Source organism: Zophobas morio, unplaced genomic scaffold (assembly GCF_036711695.1).
Source record: "Zophobas morio isolate AGI-343-1 ecotype UQ-CSIRO unplaced genomic scaffold, CSIRO_AGI_Zmor_V1 ptg000012l, whole genome shotgun sequence".
NCBI lineage: Eukaryota > Metazoa > Arthropoda > Insecta > Coleoptera > Tenebrionidae > Zophobas > Zophobas morio.
Window position 1 is genome coordinate 25,382,298 of NW_026972117.1, and position 21,698 is coordinate 25,403,995.

The 21,698-nt window shown below is 32.2% G+C and overlaps 1 protein-coding gene across 6 annotated transcripts in view; it reads left to right on the top strand.

Annotated features, from left to right (window-relative positions):
• The window catches only part of LOC135128100 (uncharacterized), a 58,730-nt gene that overhangs the window by 25,225 nt on the left and 11,807 nt on the right, over nt 1-21,698 (top strand). For all 6 annotated transcript variants that reach the window (XM_064054940.1, XM_064054942.1, XM_064054938.1 and 3 more), the window contains 2 exons: nt 10,534-10,787; nt 10,841-10,973. In XM_064054940.1, coding sequence (XP_063911010.1) covers nt 10,534-10,787; nt 10,841-10,973 — 387 coding nt within the window. The remainder of the gene's footprint in view (nt 1-10,533; nt 10,788-10,840; nt 10,974-21,698) is intronic.

Genomic DNA, 21,698 nt, shown 5'->3' on the forward strand with positions numbered 1-21,698 from the left:
TAATGAATGCGGTAATAGTGAATGAGCATGAAACGTTGAATTCTTTTATGTCTAAATCCTTCATAGTCGCACATTCAATTTATTTCTTGGAAACATTCTTTTGCAAGATTTTCATACTACCGTTTCAGCAATTCAAATAAAAATGACCGAAAAGTATATTTAAGTTCTAGCTCTATTTAAAATATTCGAAGTACGTCACTACATGAAAACAATTAGTGTATATTGATCGTTTTTTGTATAAAAATACGCATTGTCATAATACGAGGCACTGCGGAGTAATGCGCTGCAAATATTAAGGCTGGGAGTTTACGTTGACGATCATTCCTCACAAAATTTGCCTTAAACCTTACCGCCAGCATTGAAATAAATTTAGAAGTATGGGGAAACCAAAAATCGCCTATAAACCATCAAATTGCGAATAACTGTTTCAGGATCTGTTAAAAAAGAAACACTAGTTGTGTCAGTTTTTCGTTTTTGTCACATTTTCCACAACTTCTGAGTGCAGCAATACGTAATGCATTCTTTTTTTCTCAATTCTACACTCACCCTATCTTCAGGATATAATTTTCCTAAAGATAATTAATAACTAATAATGAATATAAAGTCATTTAATTTCATTTAATCTTTATATACAGTATGTCCCCGGATTGAGTTCACAAGAGGAAAAAAAAACTGTATTTTCTATTTTACAAAAAAATGACGTAGGAATAACATTTTTTGCTTAATTCAAAACCAATAAATCTGCAATTAAAACTTCAATATTCCTGGTCTGTACTCTTAAAATTAATTTTTTCATATTTCTAAGTTCTTCGTTATTTTTAGTTTTTTTCGATTTTAAGGACAGAGCCTGATAATATTAAAATTTTAATTTCGGATTTATTCGTTTTGAATTAAGCAAAACATGTTATTCCTATGCATTTTTTTGTAAAATAGAAAATACAGTTTTTTTTCCTCTTGTGAACTCAATCCGGGGACATCCTGTATAAAAGGCAATGTCCCGACTGACCTATCAACGCCCAGCCCAAACCGCTAATGCTAGAAAGTTGAAATTTGAAGAGAATGTTCATTTTATACTGGAGGCATCGTTTAAGAAGGGATTTCTCGAAATTCATCCCCTAAGGGGGTTAAAAAGCGGTGATAAAATTTGTATAGGACCAATATGTCTACTGTAAATTTACATCGTTACGTGAAACCTGGTACATTTCAATTCTCTTCAATACAAATAACGAAACACATATTTAAGCATTTTCGGAGATTTGACCCCTAAAGGGGTAAAAAGTGGTGTCCAAGTTTGGGCGGCTAAGTTTGTGTAGGAACAGTAATATTTCTGCTAGAAATTGAAATTTTTACGTGAAACTTCGTATTAATGTTCTTCAACAAAAATAATGAAATCCATCTTTAAGCATTTTCTAAAATTCAACCCCAAAGGGGTTGAAATGTGGAGCCTAAGGTTGTACGGGAAAGTATTTCTATTGTATATTTAAATTTTTACCGGAAAATTGGTATTAATGCTCTTCGAGACAAATATTTAATGAAACAGGTATGTAAACATTTTCCGAGATTCAACCCCTAAGGAGGTAAACAATGTTACGTGAAACTTGGTATGAATGCTCTTCAGTGCAAATAATGAAGCACGTATTTAAGCATTTTCTGAGATTGAACCCCTAAGGGGGTGAAAAGTGGTTGCGAAGTTTGTCTGGGAAAAATATTTCTCCTTTAAATTTTTACGGGGAACTTGGTAGGGTATTAATACTCTTCTACACAAATAATGTAACACGTATTTCAGATTATTTCGAGATTCCATCCTTAAGAAGATGAAAGGGGGTGACAAAATTTTTATGAGCAAACATTTTTTATGTCGATTTTTACTGGAAATTATATTAATGTCCTTCAACACATTTTTTACTTGAAGGTTGATAATAATGCTCTTCAACACTATGAATCGTCTACGCGAGCGAAGCCACGGGCGAAAAGCTAGTTTCGTATAATAGAGATCACAGGTCTACTTCGAAGTTACGTCTAACATCACCATTTTTTGTAATAAGAAATAAATATAAAAATGTAAAATGTGCTTACCCTGTGTAGTAATTTGTTTAAAAACTCACTAAATACTAATGTTATACTTCTAGTTTATTATCTTTTGGAAGTAGTTAAAACTAATAATTTTATACAGTGTAACACCAATTATAGTTTACCTATTTTTCAGATTTGTAGAGAAATTAGACGAACACAATGGGCGTAATTAATAAAAAAATAAAAGCTTATCCTTTGGTACATAAAATTTATATTTACAAAAGCTAAAAAAATAATGATAATAAAGGAATAGTAATTGAAACGATAAAGTACAGAAGAATTAAAATATATGTAGTAAGGTTGTAAGTATGTTGTATAATAGAACAATAAAGGTAAAAAACAAAAACAGCCCTAAAGATTTCTTTTTCTACTATAGTCAGCTGTTATCCGTTGCTATGCAATAGTATAACGTCACAATTTTTTTAATGTTTTTACTTGCAGAGCGTAAGCTAAGGAAGTATTGTAATCGAGTCAATTGGCTGACTGGGCACTTTCATGTTTTTTCGATTTCATGACACCTAGAATACGAAAAAATAGGTGTCTCGTTTGCGTCTGTTTGTCTGCTGCCTGTCGTCTGTCCGCCTCTGTGTCGATTTTTATTGGACAGATAATCTCCGCAACTATCGTACCGATTGTTGTCAAACTTTGTATGTATATTAAGAATATCATGTAGATGCTAAAACTCATTTCCAATTTTTACAATTCTAAATGTTATTTAAATTTTATAAAATAACATAATCCTTCACTTGTAGTTTATGAACCCGTGTTGAGTTTTTACCATAAGTCTTCAACGGGATATAGAGTTATTAGAATCTGTGCAAAGAAGGGCCACAAGAATTCCATTTGGTAGAATTCGGCCGCAGTATGCTGACAGACTTGCAATGATGGGTCTTCCAACGCTTTCCAATCGGCGTAAGAGAGGTGACCTAATTTTAACTTTTCGGGCGCTTAAAGATCCGCAATCGCCCATCAGGCATTTGTTTCCCCTCAATACACTTAGTAGAACTAGAGGGCATTGTTTTAAACTAGTGAAGGATAAATTCCGCTCCACAGTGAGGCAACATTTTATTTCCAATAGAGTTTTCGAGACGTGGAACGCCTTACCAGCCAGTATTGTTGAAGCTGATACAGTGACAAATTTCAAAATTAAATTTGATAATTATAATGGTTAAAATTAATTGGATTTGTTTGTTAGTTAGGTAGCTAGGTAGCGCGGGCATAACAGGCTAGGCCTCTGCCCGAACGCAAAACTAATAATAATAATAATAATAATAAGCATCCAGTTTTTAGGGAAAAAATAAAAATTTTGTAACAATATTTTAAAATTTAACTTTGAAATTACAAAATGGAATGCTCTAAAATTCTGCAAACGTGTGAAGATTATGGCATGGTAAATCGTTAATCAACATTTAACCGTTTACGCCCCCTCCCCCTAAAAGTTAATGACGTAATCTTACAATTTTGCCGAATAAATGTTGTTTAAATGTTATAAAATACTGTATTCCTACGTGTGCGACTTACGAATCCAGGAGTTGTTACTCTAGACATGCAGATTTTTGGAAAAAAAAATCAAAATTGCATAACAGCATTCTGAAATTTAACTTTGAAACCGAATGCTTTGGAAATCCCGTCAGCATCATTTAATAAAAATTTATAAATCGATGACGTCAAATTTAACCGAATAAGTCTAAATTATGCACAATATTAAAGAATCAATAGCTATGGTTTATCAATGAATTCATATTTTTTTAAATTGATTATACAAGGTGACTCAAAAAAAAATTTGAGTGGGACAATATGTTTTATATCTGTTATCCGTCGTTGATTAATTGCAGCTCAAACACTATTTTTTTGAGGGTGAAGGGTAGTTTAACATACACATGTGGATTTTCTGTGCTCCATATTCTCATATTTTAAGAATGAATATAGTGCCAAATGAAACAAGGCTTCGTCTGGAAAAAACAGCCGATCATCAAGTGTGTCCAAAAACCACCAACATGTTAATTGATAAGGATTCAGGGCTAAATCTTTTCGCAATATTGCTCGACAAGTTTCATACGAGAATTCTATTTGCTGTAGTAAATGTCGTATTGATGGTCTGCTCCAATCTGTCTAACATTTCTAATATTTTCTCGAGTTCTCTGATCTTTCAACCTGCCACTTCCCTCCTAAACTTCAAAATTAAAGTAAGCTTGAATATCAAGTAATTTTTTTTCACTCGTACTCATTTAATCTTGATTTTCGTAGTTATTTTTCTTCATCCTCGTAAAATAAAAAGGACAAACTCTTGTTTTACTTTTCCTTAAAATAAAATTAAAGTTCCTTTGTCTTGCGGGCAGGACGTAAACAAAGAGAAATCTTAGCTTAGTGCAGTTCTTTCAACAAAATGTCACATTTTGTTGCTTTGGTTCTTGAAGTGCTGGGCATATACATTTTCATCACAAGGTCAGCCACCGGAAGACCGCACAGCAGGGGGGGCTATATATTTTCATCACATGGTCACGCAGGACCATATAGTAGGGTGCAGGAGGTAATTTCGTGACATCAGACCCCACTGCAGGCGAGACGAGTTGAAAAATACATGTAGGCAAGATTTCAGTTACAGATATAACGTCGCTTTTTTAATTTTTGCAATATTTAACATGGTTTTAAAGTTTCTATTGGAGAACTTTTGTTTCACCCTTGCTTTATTTAAGAGTTGGAAGCATGTCTACCACCTGTCGAAATTATATTCTATTGCACCCTGCTGTCTCCCCATTAGGTAAGCGACCGTGATAATAATACACACATTGTCCCTTTCCCTTTTCGGACCATATGGTGAAAGTACATTTTTACGAAGCATCAATAACTTTTAAGTTCCACATTTTTTAGATTTTTTTTTATCGTTATCTTTTGGTTGGTCGGTTCCGGCACTAATCTCTGAGAACCGTGTTGCACAGCATGACCAGATTAACTTGTCTGTCAAGAATCAAGGTTGACTGAATTTTATTCAATATTTTTCGTACATTTATAAAACTTGAAGTGACAGAATAATGGGTGTTTGAGTTTCTTATTGATATTATTAAATTTCCTTTTTCATGTGTGGATCTGGACGTTTTGTTACATATTTATTAAACAAAGGCGCAAAGGAGAAAACTATTGTATTTCTCTCTATTAAGTCCGATAATTGTAGAAAGTTGTAATAAATCATTCATCGTTACATTAAAATAATGTGTTCACATGTTAAAGATTAGCCACATGCTGATTTATGCCTCTAACATAATGAATATCCTTTATATTAATTAAAGATGACTAGAAATCTCGGAATGACAGCTAAATTGTCATCATGACGTAAGCTCATCAAAGAAAATTAAATACGACATAATTGAAAAAACTAAATTGCTTTCTTACAGCAGGCAGCTTTTTTTGACAAGCACTCAGTTCAAAATAGCCACTGAATCATTCACTTTTCTATTAGATTAAGATTCTACAGTGTTGTTAAAATGTTGTTCAACGCAAAATATATATACTTTAAAAATAATCTGTAGTTGTAATACATACAATAGTATGAACACGGACTAGAAATGTTAATAATTGTATAATTCCCAAATCTACCAGTTTCAGCATTCACTCTTTCGGATGATTGGTCCTCAAGTTTAAATATAGTCGCGCTCCTAGCGGCAAGACTCTAAACTAACCACTCAAACCGTGTTGAATTCAAACCCATTTTTTTCAATAATTGGTCGTTTTTGTTAAAAAACTGTGCTAAGGATTGTATCACAAACTTTCCACTTTTTTTTTGTAATACTCCTATGAAAATCATAGGGTGTATTTTGAATTAATTAATGGTATTTTTTATTTTAATAAAGACATTAGTATTTAAATAAATTGTACTACTAAGTTACTAACAAATATTTAATATGACAGGGGCCTTTAAACATGAAAAGAAGCTGCAATTTGACGTATAATACTATAAGTATATCGTTCTATCATAGAAAAAAAAGGAAAAAATTGTTATACCTTCTTTAGCTAGTAGAATTTTAATCCCAATTTCACAAAAAAATACTCTTAAATAAATTCGGTTAAAATCTATACTTCAATGTACACAAAAATGGCATTTGAACAATCGGAACAATGTCATTATCATTAGCATTTCTAAAAAATTCATTAAATCAATAATGACTGTGTTGTTAGTCACGGAAGTGCTCGTCAGACTGGCTTTTTGTGCTTTACTACAACTGTTTTGGGTCCATGACCCGAATATTACTGTATGACAATGCCAGCAATTCATATTTAACTGATTGTACGTTTGTTAATGTAGATAATTAACGATCGCCATTCATCAATCATGGTAGGTTAGGTACAGTTGCATCACAACTGTTTTCCTGAACAAATTTTAAAAAGAACGCTACATTTTATTATTAGACTAGATCGACTGGGTTTATTCAGTGTAAATATTTGACTTGGCTTTTGTTTATAAAATTTCAAGGAAACCCGTTTTGCATATTTTAAACAAGCGTAGCAGGTATTATAAGTTAGAGTGGTGCATCCATGTAGCGTACAAATTTGCATGAAATGTACACAAAAATTTAATTAAAACTAGCAATTTCGCCTTTGTTTAATATAATTACTTGTTATGTAGCATGCAGACGCAATTTTTTATACGATGACATAGGTCGCAACAACCCCTGCCAGAATTTAGATTTCCCAGACGGCGACGGCGCCACGAAAATACGATTCAGACAGAAGGGGCGCCATTCTGGCTCATTTCACGTAATATAGTGGTATGAACTCTCATTGTATGTTTTCGGGTATTGCTATGTAGGTATAACTTCAACACTAGCGTTTACTTGTTGAAACATAATCAGCCGTCATCATTAACACAGTTCAATAGTCAACTGTGTAATTGGAAACGGCAAGGTTCAGAGTGTATTCATTTAATTTCCTGTGCCGAGATCTTATCACAGTTATAACTCATTCAATAATGTTCGTTTGGCAATACTATTTAATCAAGATTTTAGTCAACATCTAACTCAATTTTTTCGCTTACCATCGGCCCAGCTGATTTTTTAGTGTTAATGTTACATTAACTACCTATAATGTAACATTTTAATGAGATTTTTATACCATTGTCCAAAATGTAAATAAATTAATTTTTCATTGGTAAGTCCTGAAAAATGTGATAACACTGATAACTTGCCACTGTCGGTTTTTCAGCCACTTTTAGTTTAAAAGCTTCTTTCTGCCTGTCTGCCGCGTTGGTTATCAGTTGGCCGTCGACAATTTAGTTTTACTACTTAAGGCCAGACAATTCGAAATTACCAAGCCAATGAGAGTGAATTTTGTTAAACAGATTTCTGGTGATAGTTGTACAAGCTTTAAATAGGTATATATTTTTAAAAACACGTATATGTAAAGCAAAAATAGCGAATAATTAAATGCTATATCATTCCTCACATGTGGGTGAAATAGTAAAAAAACATGTAGTCTAAGATATCATCTGTGCAATAAATACACAGGAAAATGTGTTTTAAAAATAACCAGCCCCGTATTTTTTCTTTACTCGTAAATCATAATAATTTCTTCTAACTTTTTAAAAATTGAAATCAAGAATTGGACACTCGTATGGATATTAATTTGAGCTATTCATTTAAGTGAGTGCTCTATGTTGATGAAAATTTAATGAGCAAATTATTTTGTTTAGAAATTTTACAACAAATGACATACGTTCCACTGATCATAGCCAACTCCAAACATGAAACCAATTACTGTTACCAAATGAAATGAAATATTATCTGCACAGCAAATTTTTGTATGATGTGTCATAAGTTTCATTTGTATGATCGATATTTTTACTTGCGCTAGTACTGTTTATTTTCCCTATTTTTAGTCGGCAAACAAATCATTTGCTGGATTGCGGAGTGAAGATATGTACTAACAACTGGATCTCAGTCAACGGTCCAGTTGTTAATTTGATTTGGTACGGTATTACACTTACAGTTTCTAAGAAGAAAGTGCTAACGATGTTAACTGAGTTTGATTCATTTAAATGAGAATAATTCTGAGCGTTTCCATACGCTTAAATGAAATTGTAAAAGGAATTAAATCAATGTGTTGTTGAAAACTAATAATTAAAGAAAGCTGTATTAACTGAAATTTACAACTGTTAAACAAACGAAAAAAAAATTGTGGATAACAGTGCCCTTAATTTTTTTTTTTTTTTTGCTTTTTGATTCCAAAATTTTTAACATGCTTATATTAATCCAAGATTGCGAAAGAAAAAGCAATAATAATAAAATACATGAAGATGTCTCCTTTATTCAAGGTATAAGGTTTTGGTTGCTTTTTTGCCGTTGCAAATTTGTCGTTTTTTTCTGCCTGGATTTCGCCTGTTGAAAATTGTTGTAGAAAATCCCCTTTTGTTTGCTGGATTAATAACACATCCACATGCGTACATAAATAATATAATTTTATTTTTTTAAAATCCTTGTACAAGATATTAAAATAGTTATTTTTCTTCAAACGTCAGAAATACGAGAGACTGCATACTTCAATTGATAGATACAAAGTCACACTTTACTGTCTTGGCAGAAGAAAATTTTTCTGCCTATGCTGCAAAAGTTTTTTGCTGCTGCCAAAACAGCTAATGAAATTTAAACCTAAATTAAGCAATCATCTAATAATAATTAAGATAATTTATAAGTTTGTGAATTCAATGAAAGTTTTGCTGTGATTAACATTTTATGTTTTTAACTAAGATACTTGTTGCCCATGCGGTGTAATTTCCCAAATTTCTTTCTTAGTGGGTGCTTACATTACAAAAGAAACCTACTCTCCAAATTTCATGTTTTTAGGGTCAGTAGTTTAAGCACTTTTATATATACAGAGTGGTACAGATTATAATAATATTTTTTTCATCAATATCCTCATGACATCAGTAGAAAATATCGTGAAAATAAGTGAGGTTATAAGACGGAACGACATTTAAAATTTGTGAATAATAGTATTTGTAGCAGTTATTTTTGATCAGTTTTGATGAACCAGTTGTCCTTAAGGGCTGTTTCAAATACCTGGAATTGGAATATGAAACAAGAAGAAAAACCCTTTTGTAATTTAATAGTAATTTTGATGCAGATCCATTTTCACATCAAACTAAAAAACCATATAGACATTGAAAGAAAAAAATCACAAAGTTATAAAAAGTATTGTAACTCCACTTTTTCTGCCTCTCATCAGCAGCAGAAAAAGTGAAGGGTACCTGTTCGGTTTGTGATCAATAAATCTATTTGAATTTTTTAGACTTTAGAATACCCGGTAGTTATCTTACTACTACTTTAAGAATTTAAAATAAATCAGTTCTACCCAATTGATTTTTATCACAATTTTTTGTATTTCAACATTTTCATGTCCAAGAAATTGGAGCCAATTTCACGTTTGAAGAAAAAGTAGCACGTTTTATTAGGAGAAAAGTGACTTCGTGGCCCATCTGTAATTGTCTGCCTCGCGCGCTACTAAAAAAACATTTGAATAATGTATATTATACGGTTATTTCAAAAAATATTATCAAGCTTGGTTGTGGTCTTACGCGCCAATTTCAAGTTGGATTTGTGATATCGCAAGTTCCCGTCGCCATCGCAACTGCTACTGTCGCAGCATCTTCCATAGTAACGGAGACCTTTAGATTGTTCAAATTTATGTAAATTTACCAGCGCCTTATTAATTTATCCTAATGAGTTTTGTGTTGAATCGAATCCATATTTTCTGGACATTTTAAACAATTAATTTGATCACTTGATCATTTACCCGTAACTTTTTAATAATGTAGATGTTTAGTTGACACCTTTTTGAGGCATTCAAGTACGAACGTGATGTGTTTTTAATTCCATAAGTTGCACGTGTCTTTTTTATTATCGGTAATGCATTTCTATCAAAACTTTAGGTATACACGGTAGCATTATCGGTAAATTATACGTTATTTTTATGGGTGGAACACCTGAACTTTATTTTAACATCGGAAAAATGTAGCTGGGACTAATTTCATGACCATAAAACGTTCAATATCAAAATAGTTATTGAACAAAATCTGCTTTTCCTTAAATTGTTTGTAGAAAAAAATCTGGATATAACAAACCAGTTTGATGGCGAAACAGGAGTATTGGGCGAGCAACATAATTTGTAATTTATTTAAATTCACGTGTGTCATATTATATGTCAAAAACGAAGTATCCCTCGGTATACATTTTCACGCTAATGATAAAATAAGTAAAATTAAATTCGAATAGTTAAGTGTATTTTAGTATAGGTATAGAAACATGGAATTGGTAATAAGATATAACATAGGTGGTAATGCAGTTGGCACTAGTCAACATAAGAATCTGACAGAGATTTAATTCACAGACAAATCACGTGCAGGAACATCACTAACAATTATAGTACTTGGTGCATTCCTTTTTACTAATAATTTTCCTTTTATCTTTCCAGACAATCACATGCGACTGTGAAGCAACACCTGCATTTCAATTAAAAAGCTTCCGCCAAAAAGGTGACAAAGTCGAAACATCACATTACAGAGTTAATATTAATCGCTTTAGGGCAAGGTTAAACATCTTTTGTGTATCTGAAAAATTGCAAGCCGACGTTAAGTGCGACGGATGGCCTGAAATTAAAGTGGCACTCGCACCCGTTGGTAACATCAAGAATAATTTAGATGAAACTCATCTTCAAGAAGTTATCAAGTAATTTAAATCCGCATCTGTGAAACTTTTCAACTAATTTTTTGCTGTTACAGTGAAATTATCATCAATGCCCTCAGAACCACCGAAGTACATCTCAATCTGGCGCAGTATCCGACTTGCCCAAGACTCATTCGACATGTGGCTACGACCCCAGGACTTATGTTACCCCTTCACTACGACAGCATGGTAAGCATATAATAATAATAATTTAATCAGCTACCGAATTTTGAGCGAGATTAATTAATGCATTTTAATATCGACTAGCGCAAACATGAAAAGTTAAGTTGTTAAAAGAAAGGCGACAACCGTGGTTTTAATGAATTTATAATTTTGGCTTGGTTTTTTACAGCAGTATGTAAGCACGCTCTACTGATTTTAACTCCGTAATTTTTATAGCATAAGAACGTTAAAATTTCCTGAAATTATGAAACATTTTAAAATTTTCACCCAGCGATTTTTTTTTTATTGCTGAGGAGTTCGTAGTCTGCAGAGTTGCAATTCACTCTCTAAATTTATTTTTAAAGGAAGGGAATATCTGGGATGAATTTTTTGTATTCAACTTAAAACTCATACAACGTACTTAATTGATATGACACAAAAATATAATTTTAGTTTATTATTAGTTAGTCTTTGCCGGTAACTGATTTAAAAATTATTTTATTTTGGACAGAAAATAAAGAATTTTTTTATCAAATAGAATAATACATAAATATTATAAGAAATTGTAATAAATTTGAAGGATTCATATGTCACCTTTATTTTATTAGAACTACAAACAGTGTTGCTTATGACTATGGTTTACAAGACTTTCATTAGTGTTTAATATCTAGTAGGCCATGCATTTTGTTTGTAAGTTGGTACGACAGTCAAATTGTCAAATTAAATTTGAAATTTGACGTTTGATGTCATGACGATGACGTTTATGGTTAAGCATGCGCAGTGATGCGCAAGAAGTACCAACTGATTTTAAAAATCTATGGCTTACTAGGCATCAAACATTAATGAAAGCCCTGCATTTTTAACTTATTGTGTCAAATTTTGAACGTCAAAATTGATATGGTGGTGATTCATTCTTGTAAATAGGAAAATTAGATAAGCTTTTTGTACGATGAAGCTAAAACAAACGAAAATAATCTGCTAAGATTTATGAAGATTCACTGATAAGATGCCTTCCTAATCCAGAATTAAATTACACGTTACTCCAGGGCTCTTTTGAATATACAAAAAAATATATAACAATGCATATAACTAGAGTTCAACAGCCTTTAAAAACTCAATGTTTAAAATCTAAAATGGCCTCGCATGTAGGAAATACTTCCTTATATCGTAACATAAGTGAACAAATTTGCATTAACGATTTAGAATAATGGGTATTTTAGAGTGCGAAATAGAAAAATAAACACAATAATAGTGACAGTTACAATGCTCAGGTTAATATCAACTTGAGCGGCAAATGTGTCTGCTTCAGATTGTGGCAGCTCTGTTCTTAAGGCACTAAAACTATGCCTCATGGCAACAACGAGCCTTTGAAGAAATGTTGCTGATTAATGATTGGAGGATTAAGGATGTTAAACACACGCGTTGAAAGCTTGGCAGTGTTGACAAACAGTTACTTTGAACAACCATCGAAAAAAAAAAACGTTTTAGATACTCAAATTAGTAAAACAGACGGATTAAATTTTATTTTAATAATTCTAACAAATTCTTGTTAATTCAAATTTACTTAACATCAACTTGAAGATTCTTGAAATTTGCTTACATTTTGATTTTTGTTGATAACGCAATATACAGGATCTTTATTAGACTAATCCCACGCGGCAATTGCCACGAAGTATTCAGCATACCGTAGACACGAGAGGTCAGCATGACCTATATGAAGTTCAATTTATATATTCTATTTATTAAAACGTTTTAATATTAGTAGATATTATTAAATCTTGTCTTTATTACAAACAGATCAAGATCGTTCTCGCTTTTCAGATCATTTACACTGGTTTTAGACCCACTAAATATATACATTCTGCTGTTCATATCCGAGTTATATTAGGGCTTAGTGGCTCTGATTTCTCTAACGAAATGGTTATCGTTGCCGTTGGAACATCTTCCGTACTTGTCCATATCATATTTCTCTGCACTTCCTTCTTTTATTGGCAGGGTGACAGTAATTTGCACCATAATAGATATATTCTTTTGTCTGCAGTACATTTTCTATACGCACAAAGCTCCCCTCATAACTTTTATGTAATGATTTGGGTATCCCTGTAAAGTTGCGACAACAAACGCAGTGCGCATATTATTTTATAACACTTACTGGGTTATAAAAATTTCGGGTTCGCGTCCACCAGCAGTGACTTTTTTTTTCAAGTGCTGCGGTTCAATTTCCACTTCTTCCAACTTCATATCCCTGGAGTATTTCTTTTATATAACCCATAGGGGCTGTTTGCTCAAAGTATACCAGACATAGGATGTCAGCACTTTTTACAGAAATAAATTCGTTGTCGGGATCGGGAAGCTACAAGATTTCATGTTTTTGTTATAAAAAAATTCAGCTGTATTGATTTTTTCTTGCTTGCAATCCAGTATCAGACTAAATATTGTGGCTTGTCCATTTGCACAGAATAATATTTCTGTCACGACTTGTGGCGGCTATTGATTGAGACTAGACTGCTAGTTTTGGGCCCATTACGACTTTACGATTCTACTCACATTTTATGGTAGTCGTGATGATCAATTTTACAGTCCAAAAGCAAACAGCAATTAAGATCCTCAGTTTTGTTTATGAATTTTCGTCTGATCACCGTCGTGGATCCACATGGCGTGTCGAACTACCGTTCTGGTATATCCGGTTTTGCTTAGGAATAGAAAATTTGTTTTCTTTTTCGGTTTAGTTATTTGAAATTAATTTTTGTAATTGTACCAAATCATATTCTTGTGGTTTGTCAATTTTTTCGATGTCCAGATTGTAGAGACTTGTTATATTTTTAGTACTTCCCGAGCGTAAACTAAGGCAGGATTGTAATGTCCATCAGCGAACGGATGCTTTTATGAGTTCTAGACCTTTCATGACCCCTAAAGTACGAAAAAATAGGTTTCCAGTTTTTGTATGTCGTCTATCTAGATTTTCGCAACCAAATTGTGTAACAACCAACTTTGGAATTCCCATTTTCTTAAGTGAACCGACTTTTTAAATCTAATCCTATTCTGTATTTTTTTTTTTTTTCTAGAATCTCCTTTATGTTTCTTTATTTCGCAACTTTTCTTGAAGACGGCAACTGATAATAATCCTTGAAAGATTGAGGTATAACAGAAACTGCTATTTCTGAAAATTAAAAATGGTTCAAACGAATTTTCCAAGGATCGAAGGATTATGTGAAAGATTTTCACATGTATTTGCTAATTTTCTTAGGTTTTGATAAGTGTGACGTAGAGTGTCCTGAAGATACAGAAGTTTTTCGAAACTAGTCGGTAATCATTTAATAACTTAATAACAATAAAAGAATAGCACTGGTTTTATCTTTTATTTTATTAGTGGAAGCATTAAACTGAAACTGAAACTCATTTCGGCGGTGTAATTAAAAACGTACCGTTTGTTGAAAAAGTCGTTATATGAATGTTTACACAATTCTTATAAAGTCTTTGTCATTCCGCATCTATTCTGAATTTTTGTTTATTAAAATTTCGTCGTAAATCGTAACTTTCCTTGAACTTTGATATTTTTAAACTTTTTTCTTTTATTTGTCACGTCGTATTTCAGAATCTAAAATTTTATGTCGGTTTCGTAACAGTATTATAACTAAACACTTCTGATTCTAGAATATAACTTTTTTTCAATAATAGCTATAACCACCGCAGCCATCCGTTTGACTGTATGTTGACATAATAAATATTTGGCTACAGTCGTTGCTTTCGATAAAAAAAAAAAAAATTGGTCTAAAGAGTTTAGACAGTACTTCCCTCGCTGTCGGAAACTTGACGACTGCATGCCTATTGTGTTTTTTCTCATTACATTTTTGTAGTGGGAATTTAAAAAAAAATTGCGATGACGTCATCAACATTTTTGCAAGGACACGTATATCAGTTTGGGATAGATGTAGTGTAATACTAAGAATAAAATTATTATATTCTCAAATTTTCGGGAAAATGAATTGGGTCGTTTTGAATATTGATTTGTAATAATCAATAAAATAACGAAACAATTTACTCACGTATACGTATCCCAGGCAGCTGAAAATCGTGTATGTATAAACATTCTTAATTTAAGATGACAGGCGTAACAGCATACTTGAGAGTCAAACAGAGAAACTGTAAACAAAACGACCATCGGTTTTATTGCTTCGACTTCCGCTTATTATATAAAACATTGGGTTTTATTTTAATTCTTGACGGTGAAATTCACAATTGGTTGATTATAAACATGTCTATTTCACATTCGCGGAACCAAGTGAGCGCATAAAACAAATGCAGGTCTGTAATGTTAAAGTCGATGTAAATAAGCGTGCTACCCTTATGTTTCAACCGAGTTTTTCATTTAACAATTTTTTTGTCTACCAAATTGGGTTGGTTGGGGTGTAATACTAATAATAAGTGTTGCCTTTAATTTAATCAATAAAATAAATTGGCTTCATTAATTTTTTTGAACCACCTCTTAAGAAAATCTAAAAAATATGAATGGAATGATAATTCACAAGTAGAAACTCATCATATTTTTTGCATTTTAGATAGGATTTATTCAGCAAAATTTAAGGGTGACGTCATCAATTTTTTTAGGAGGGATGAACAAATACATTTTGAACAAAAGTTTACCATGCTTATAATAACTTTAGAATATTCCCAAGATTTCAAAGCATTCGGTTTTGTAATTCCTGATTAAATCGATAAAATAAATTCACGCCTTCATTAATTTTTTTGAGTCACCCTGCATATGCAAATCCAAAAATATGAATGGAATGATAAATCACAAGTACAGACTCATCATATTTTGTACATTTTAGATACGATTTATTCGGCAAACTTTTGAGCTGACGTCATCAGTTTTTTGTAGAAGATAACCAAATATATTTTGACTAAAAATTTATTATGCTCTTTATAACCTTAAAACATCTGCAAGATTTCAAAGCATTCGGTTTTGTAGTTCCTGATTAAATCAATAAAATAAATGTACGCATTCATTAATTTTTTTGAGTCACCCTGTATATGCAAATCGAAAAAATTTGAATGGAATGACAAATTACAAGAAGAGACTCACCATACTTTGTACATTTTAGGTAGGATTTATTCAGCAAAATTTTGTGGTGACGTCATAAATTTTTTAGGAAGGACGACCAAATACGTTTTGATCAAAAATTTACCATGCTTATGATAATTTTAAAATATCTTCAAGATTTCGAAGCATTCGGTTTTGTAGTTCCTGAGTAAATCAGTAAAATAAATTTACGCTTTCATTTATTTTCTTGAATCACCCCGTATATGCAAATCCAAAATATCTGCACTTACCTGGCAACAATTATTGTAACTTGGTCCAATTTTTAAAATTTGGAGATATATATCCTCAATGACACTCACTCTTCAACAGTTTTTTTCGAATTGGCTTCGCATTTCGCAATCGCAACTGTTTCGTCTCGCCGACCAAACAAGTGATTCCCCCCGCGCCGCTCGTCTTTTCCAACTTCCGCTTTTTGCTATGGCTGGGAGTTTGTTTATATAAACTATGTCTCAACGTGCGATAAAGAAATGACACGGTCAGTGGCGTAACTGAAGCAAATGCATATGTACTTTTTCTCTGCTTCTCTCGATGTATAAACATTAACAGTCGAAGTTAATCATGTATTGACAATATATAAAATGATTAAGAGATATTCTTCCGATCACAAAAAAAAATTTCAACATTTGCTATTTATGGTGCCTATTCACGAACACACAATAACAAATAAATAAATATTATAACATTATTGTTGCGAAAATCGGAAGTGCTGTTCTTGATTTGATGGGCGAAAAAAGTTGGAAGTGCCGGGATCTGTTACCGGAACTTCTAATTGCACTGCACACTCCACCTCCACTAAACCACAGGCCACAGTTGCTTATGTTAAAACTCATCATATTTTGCACATTTTGAGTTAAACTTTTTTGGCAAAAATTGTAGATGACGTCATGAATTTTTTCGGGGGAATAAACAGATATATTTTCATTAACAATTTACCATGCTCACAATCAATTTTAACCATCTGCAAGATTTCAAAATATTCAGTTTAGCAATTCTTGATTTATTCACTAAAATAAAGTGACTGATTCATTTCTTTTTTTGAGTCACCCTGTATAAGCAAGTTAAAAAATTTGAATGCAATGATTAGTTACAAGTGTAGTCAGATCATATACTTTATTCAGTAAAATTGTGAGAAGACGTAATGAATTTTTTTTGGGGTTGATAAAGAGATACATTTTGATTAAACAGTTACCATGCTTACAATAACTTCAAAACGTCAAGATTTCTAAGTATTCAGTTTTGCAAAATCAATTCACTCCGTCATTATTTTTTTTCAGACACCCTGTATAAGCAAATATCAAAAATTTTACAAGTATAGTCAGATCATATACTTTATTCAGCAAAATTGTGAGAAGACGTAATGAATTTTTTTTGGGGTTGATAAAGAGATACATTTTGATTAAACAGTTACCACGCTTACAATAACTTCAAAACGTCAAGATTTCTAAGTATTCAGTTTTGCAAAATCAATTCACTCCGTCATTAATTTTTTTCAGACACCCTGTATAAGCAAATATTAAAAATTTTAATGCAGTGATAAATCACAAGTATGGACTCATCATACTTTACACATTGAAGATGGCATTTTTTCAGCAAAATTTTGGGGTGACGTCATAAATTTTTTAGGGGGGACGACCAAATACATTTTGATCAAAAATTTACCATGCTTATGATAATTTTAAAATATCTTCAAGATTTCGAAGCATTCGGTTTTGTAGTTCCTGAGTAAATCAGTAAAATAAATTTACGCTTTCATTTATTTTCTTGAATCACCCTGTATATGCAAATCCAAAAAATATGAATGGAGTGATAGATCACAAGTACAGACTGATCATATTTTGTGCATTTTAGATATGATTTATTCGGCAAATTTTCGAGCTGACGTCATCAAGTTTTTGGAGGGGATAAGCAAATATATTTTGACTAAACATTTATTATGCTCTTTATAACCTTAAAACATCTGCAAGATGTCAGAGCATTCCGTTTTGTAGTTCCTGATTAAATCAATAAAACATATTTGCGCATTCATTAATTTTTTTGAGTCACTCTGTATATGCAAATCCAAAAAATATGAATGAAGTGATAAATGACAAGTACAGGCTCATCATATTTTGTACATTTTAGATATGATTTATTCGGCAAACTTTCGAGCTGACGTCATCAAGTTTTTGGAGGGGATAAGCAAATATATTTTGACTAAACATTTATTATGCTCTTTATGACCTTAAAACATCTGCAAGATTTCAGAGCATTCGGTTTTGTAGTTCCTGATTAAATCAATAACATATATTTACGCATTCATTAATTTTTTTGAGTCACCCTGTATATGCAAATCCAAAAAATATGAATGGAGTGATAGATCACAAGTACAGACTCATCATATTTTGTACATTTTAGATATGATTTATTCCACAAACTTTTGAGCTGACGTCATCAAGTTTTTGGAGGGGATAAGCAAATATTTTTTGACTAAAGATTTATGATGCTCTTTATAGCCTTAAAACATCTGCAACATTTCAAAGCATTCTGATTAGCAGATTAAAAATTAAATTTCAAAATGTTGTTTTATAATTTTGATTTTTTTCCCAAAAATCTGGACGTTTCGGGTGAAAAGTCGATTCAGAGTTGTAAACTACATGTGTAGGACTATGTTATTTTATACAATTGAAAACCCATTTACTTTGAAGTGACGTCATCGCTTTAGTGGTGGGGATGATTAGACAAATTTTGGTTAGCGTTTTACCATCTACATGATATTCTTAATATAAGTACAAAATTTCACAACAATCGGTCGAGTACTTTCGGAGATTATCTGTCTAATAAAAATCCGGGACAACAGACGGACGGACAGACGGACAGACAGACGGAAATGGGAGACCTATTTCTTCGTCTTCTAGGGGTCATGAAAGATTGAGAAAACGTAAAAGTAGAGAGTCGGCCGACGGACTCGATTACAATACTTCCTTTGCTTACGCTCGGGAAGTAAAAATGAACTCAGACACATTAAGAGGAGTCGTTATGGTTGACTCTTATGATTTTGTCAATATATTGTTACGTTGAACGGGTGATTAAAATCGTCGTGGATTAAACTCAACAATTCATTTCTCAATAACTCAAATTTACACGGTTGATTACACAGCGATTATGTACAAACTAAATCCGGCGCAACTTGGCTGTACTCTCGTGGACTGAACTGGCTGAATAATAATCGTTCCCGAAAGTGAAGCCATGCTTCCCTTCTAGAAGTTCCGCAGTCGAGGTCTTTCTGGATTGCCCATCGCGACTTCCGCTTCCAGGCTTTCCTCCGGCGTCCGTCACCGTACATATTAGAACCCATAGGCGTGGTACCGGGGCGGCGTATGAGTTTCTTTCGTAACAATATTTTCAGAATGTAATATCTCCATTATTAACACACTTAATTATTGTTATGAAATTTTAAATGTAACTTGTCCGCACTTTCACTACATAATTGCCAAGGCAGTTTTTTTAAACAGTTTATTATCATTTATTTTTTAAATTATGTTGAGATTTTTGGAACGCAGTGTTCACCACTGTTTTCAGATTGCAAAACTTTAGAAATCGTACCAAATCTATTTTCGATTTTATTTGTTGGAACTGAGATATAGTAAAAATAAATCTTTAGCAGCTTCTATGACACAAGGTTTTTTTTTTACTGTGTAGTTTCTAACAAAAAAAGTCGACGATATATCTGGTACGATTTTGTAAGCTGAAAACAGTGTTGAAGACCGTGTATTTGAAAAACACAACTTATTATTGATCATCGCTATTTTTTTTATGAAATTGACTCTTTTAAATTCAGATTCAGATTTTTTTTCATTATGACATATTTAATTCAAGGATGACGCGTTTGCTACTTGACTTATCCTTTACATATTATCCACAGTTTAGATTAATAAAGAAGAATTCGAAGCAGAAGTAAACTTGAGCGAGATTTTAGAATTTTATTGGCATGTTTCGTTTTCTCTTACAATTAATTATAATCCTTTTTAATCACCAACTTTAATTACCTTTTCTTTGTTTTCATTAATCAAATATTTGGCAAAGTCGTTGAAACGTGTTCCGCAATGGCAGAGTAAAGCTCTTTTCGAGTAAATATCCAAGTTCTTCAACGTCGTTTTATTTCCTGTTGCAATTTCACTTTCAAAGAAGTTTTAGTAGATATGCTTGCATTGGCTGCTTTTTATTCTATTTTATATAGTTTTCTGAAGCGTGAGAACGGGCACAAACTATTTCATTTAAGTCATACACATACATAGTGCCAATTTGTAAAATGGCGTACTACAAGAAAAAACAACAGCTTTCACCGGTCGAGTATCACTATAGGTCTGTCAACTTTAGTTAAGGAATTTAATCAAAAGGCCGAATCACCTAGAAGTAAGCTTGAATTCACGTTAACGCTACAATTACTCCTAATGGGCACCGATTGGCTCTACTTGTGTGAAAGCCTTGTTTAAGTCTAATTTATGATTGTGAATGGAACTTGTATCTAGACTGAGCAATTTATAATTTTATCTCTCTATACATGTGTTCGCAAGCAACTTCAATAACACCGTTATGATTTGATTAGATTTTACTTCTGTGAATTAAAGCTTTCCAAAGCAACCTGTCAGCCTTATACGGCATTATGATCTCAAATAATGGTCCACTGCTAAGTAATTCTTGATGTTAACCAATATCTTCCTATTAAAGAAAGAATAAATAACTACACAGTTGTGTGTTTAGTGAAAAAAAGGTAGTGACCTCCAGGACTTTATAAAGTATATAAAAAGTCAAAAACAGTTCTAAAGAAGAACAATTGAGATCGAATTCCCAAAATTTATATCTACTTACATCTCTGTCTATATGTATCCTCATATCTCATCCTAAAAGGAGAAAAGAAGATGTAATTGATGAAGTTAACGTATTTAAATTTGGACCTATATTATACTGTTACACATAAATTATTATGATTAAATCGTAAAAATAAGTGAACATGATCAGTTTGTATGGTACTATTACGTAGGATCGTTTTGGATATGGCATATTCGAGACTGTCAGAAGCAATATTGAAAGAAAGACGAGGTGGGAAATACATAGTTTGTCAAGTAATTGGCGGCAGTACAGAAGAGTCATTGCTGAATACTAAACTGTGGATTATTAAAAATTGTAATCAATATTGTTACAATTATAATTTTTTTAGTATTCAGGATTTCGGTCATTGTTGAAAAACCCAGGTCAAAACCTCATCAAGCGTAACACATGATACTGTGCTCATAGGTTAAATTTAGCAATTTAAAACTTAAAAATAACATCAACTGCAAGAACTAATGAGATATAGTGGCACGCTTTAAAAAAAAACAGTAGTTACATGATTATAAAATTCACAATTAAGCACAGCTTCATTTAGAAAAGTATCTTTTTCGGTGGATTACTGCATACGGTTAAAATTTATCTAAATCGGTTATAAATAAAATTTTGGTTTACGTATTTAAGTAATATTATATTCGAATGACTGAAAATTCACTCACATTATTAATAGTTCTTTATGAAAAAAATCGAACTGGCGCTTAATGTTTCATTTTTCACGGTAGTTACATTTTCCTACGACTGCGATTGCAACAAAAAAGTAATACACCTAACATTTATGGTAA